The sequence below is a fragment of the Eurytemora carolleeae genome, unplaced genomic scaffold (genome assembly GCF_000591075.1).
Source record: "Eurytemora carolleeae unplaced genomic scaffold, Eaff_2.0 scaffold577, whole genome shotgun sequence".
Taxonomy (NCBI): domain Eukaryota; kingdom Metazoa; phylum Arthropoda; class Copepoda; order Calanoida; family Temoridae; genus Eurytemora; species Eurytemora carolleeae.
The window spans coordinates 203,514-206,005 of record NW_019396824.1 but is presented as its reverse complement, the minus strand read 5'-3'; the positions used below and the strand labels follow the sequence as shown (position 1 = coordinate 206,005).

The 2,492-nt window shown below is 36.4% G+C and overlaps 1 protein-coding gene across 1 annotated transcript in view; it reads left to right on the top strand.

Annotated features, from left to right (window-relative positions):
• Positions 1 to 2,492, top strand: part of LOC111709087 (polyprenol reductase) — a gene marked incomplete at its 5' end in the record, with an annotated part of 6,907 nt that extends 4,415 nt beyond the window's left edge. Inside the window, 2 exon segments of the mRNA XM_023482679.1 lie at positions 912 to 1,044; positions 2,066 to 2,492. Coding sequence (XP_023338447.1) covers positions 912 to 1,044; positions 2,066 to 2,218 — 286 coding nt within the window.

Genomic DNA, 2,492 nt, shown 5'->3' with positions numbered 1-2,492 from the left:
ACAATCTTGAAGACCCCCCCCACTCTCCCCTCCCCTTCAGTTCAAAACTTCTAATCTAAGGGTCAATCACTGATGTAATATTTGTTTTATTCCCAAAAAATATTTAGTCTGAGCATTTTATTGCTGTCAAAACAGTATTTTTCATGTACTAGAATGGGAAGAAGGGGGGGGGATAGAGGGGATCCAGATATCTTATACTTGTAACATTGTAGGCCTAGTGTCTTTTTTCATGATTTCATCTCACTTAAAAACCAGAAACTGAAAATGAATAACGTTTTGAAAATCAATTCTTTACTACATACTTAATGCACGTAAATGTAATCAGATACATATGATTTTTTTTCTTTAAATTAATAAAATGATAAAATTACTACGATCTGGAAAAATCATCACTTAAAGATTTAAGAAGCAGGCTCTGTTTGTCTTGTCTTGTCAAATAGTCACTCAACTCTACTGTATAGGACTGTACATTTGTACAGTTTGTACTCTATAAACTCAACACAAATAAAATACATTAAATGTTTACAATAGCCTTTAGCCTTGAGAATTGAGAAAGTTTAAGATAAAAATATTTTTTTTTTTAAACTAAACTAACTAAAGTATAATAAAATTTCTACAAATTTCCTGTGATACTGATTTTCGTCATGCTTTCTTTCTTTTCATTCTGCAGGGGGGGGCGCGCCCCCCCCTCTCAGGTGCTAGGGGAGGGCGCGCGCCCGGCCGCCCCCCCCCCTAGTTGCGCCTCTGGTGGTCATTGTAAAATACTCAACATCTGAATATACGCTTGGACTTCATAACTGAAAATCTTAAACATGTTAAGGTGTGAAATAGACATTTGTTTATTTATATAATCATTCTTTCAGTTGTTAACCACGTTTTAACATGTAGTATCTTAAATATTTTTATTTAAGAACACATTTGATCTTCTCTGAGCTGAAGAAGAAGACGAAAGGGGGGCACGGTATCCCTGAGGGGTCCCTGTTCTCCCTGGTCTCCTGCCCCCACTACCTCTGCGAGATTATCATCTACACGGTCTTTATGCTGGTAATTTAAATTCAAAATGGTGTTCCGCAAGGATATGTTTATGGTTTTATTAATGCCATTTAAATATTGATTATATCTATAAAAGTAGCTTAGTTTTTAATTATAATCTAATACGAAAGTGCAGAGAATAGGGCTTGTTTACAATATACTGTGACGCACTAGGACAGCTCAGGAGCTAGTTTTGTTGTTGTAAACAATAACAAAGATGGTAAATAAGGTCTGAAATTCTTGAGCAGGGAGGGGGAATGGCCTTATTGGTTAATTGCAACAAACTACAGTTGTATTCAGAAAAACGGACTAACGACGACTTTGGTTAGTTAAGCACACAGTGAGAACCAGAAAACTGTGGAGTAGGAAGATGACATTAATGCAAGCCCAAGTTTGTTTGATGTTATTACAAGGCAAACAGTTTTACTAGCAAGTAGTAAAATCACTTATTAAGTAAAATTGGTCTGTTTACATTGCACAATTGCTGTGTCTCATGGTCATTGGACTATCTAAAGTCATAACTTGAGTCTTTTAAAGTCTTCTTCCTATTCCAGAGTTTTCTGGTTCTCACTGTGATTTTTTTTCATATAACGCCTTCTTTTGAACAAAGAGGTAAACAATACCCCTGGACCGGATCTAATGAACATTGAGAAGTAGTTGAACCACATTATCCATTTTTGTTTTGTCGCCGTTCAAGTTGAACTGTCGGATTCAACTGATTCTCATCATTCATTAAATCTGGTCCAAGAATAATTTTATTTATCAAATGAGATTTTTGTTTAGTTGTTGGGACCATAGCTCATTCTTCTCTTGATTAAGTAATCTTGAGTTTGAGATGTGGGTTATGGGTAGCCAGTAGAACATCCAATAAAACCCTGATTGATTGATTGATTAATTGATTTGTTTAGTTGTTGGGACCATAGCTCATTCTTCTCTTGATTAAGTAATCTTGAGTTTGAGATGTGGGTTATGGGTAGCCAGTAGAACATCCAATAAAACCCTGATTGATTGATTGATTAATTGATTTGTTTAGTTGTTGGGACCTCGTCATCAGACCATGCTGTTCGTGTGCTGCTGGGTGTGGGTGAACCAGATACTCGCCGCCCTCATGTCCCACACCTGGTACAAGAACAAGTTCAAGGAGTACCCCTCCAACCGCAGAGCAATATTCCCATACATACTCTGATGGAATTGTCCCACACATACTCTGATGGAATATTACCACACGTCCTCTGGAGGAATATTTCCATACATACTCTAATGGAATATTTCCAAACAAACTCTGATGGAATATTCCATTACAAACTCTGATGGAATATTTCATTACAAACTCTAATGGAATATTCCCATACAAACTCTGATGGAATATTTCCATACATAATATGGTAGAATATTCCCATACAAACTCTGAAGGAATATTCCCACACATACTCTGATGGAATATTTCCATACATACTCTG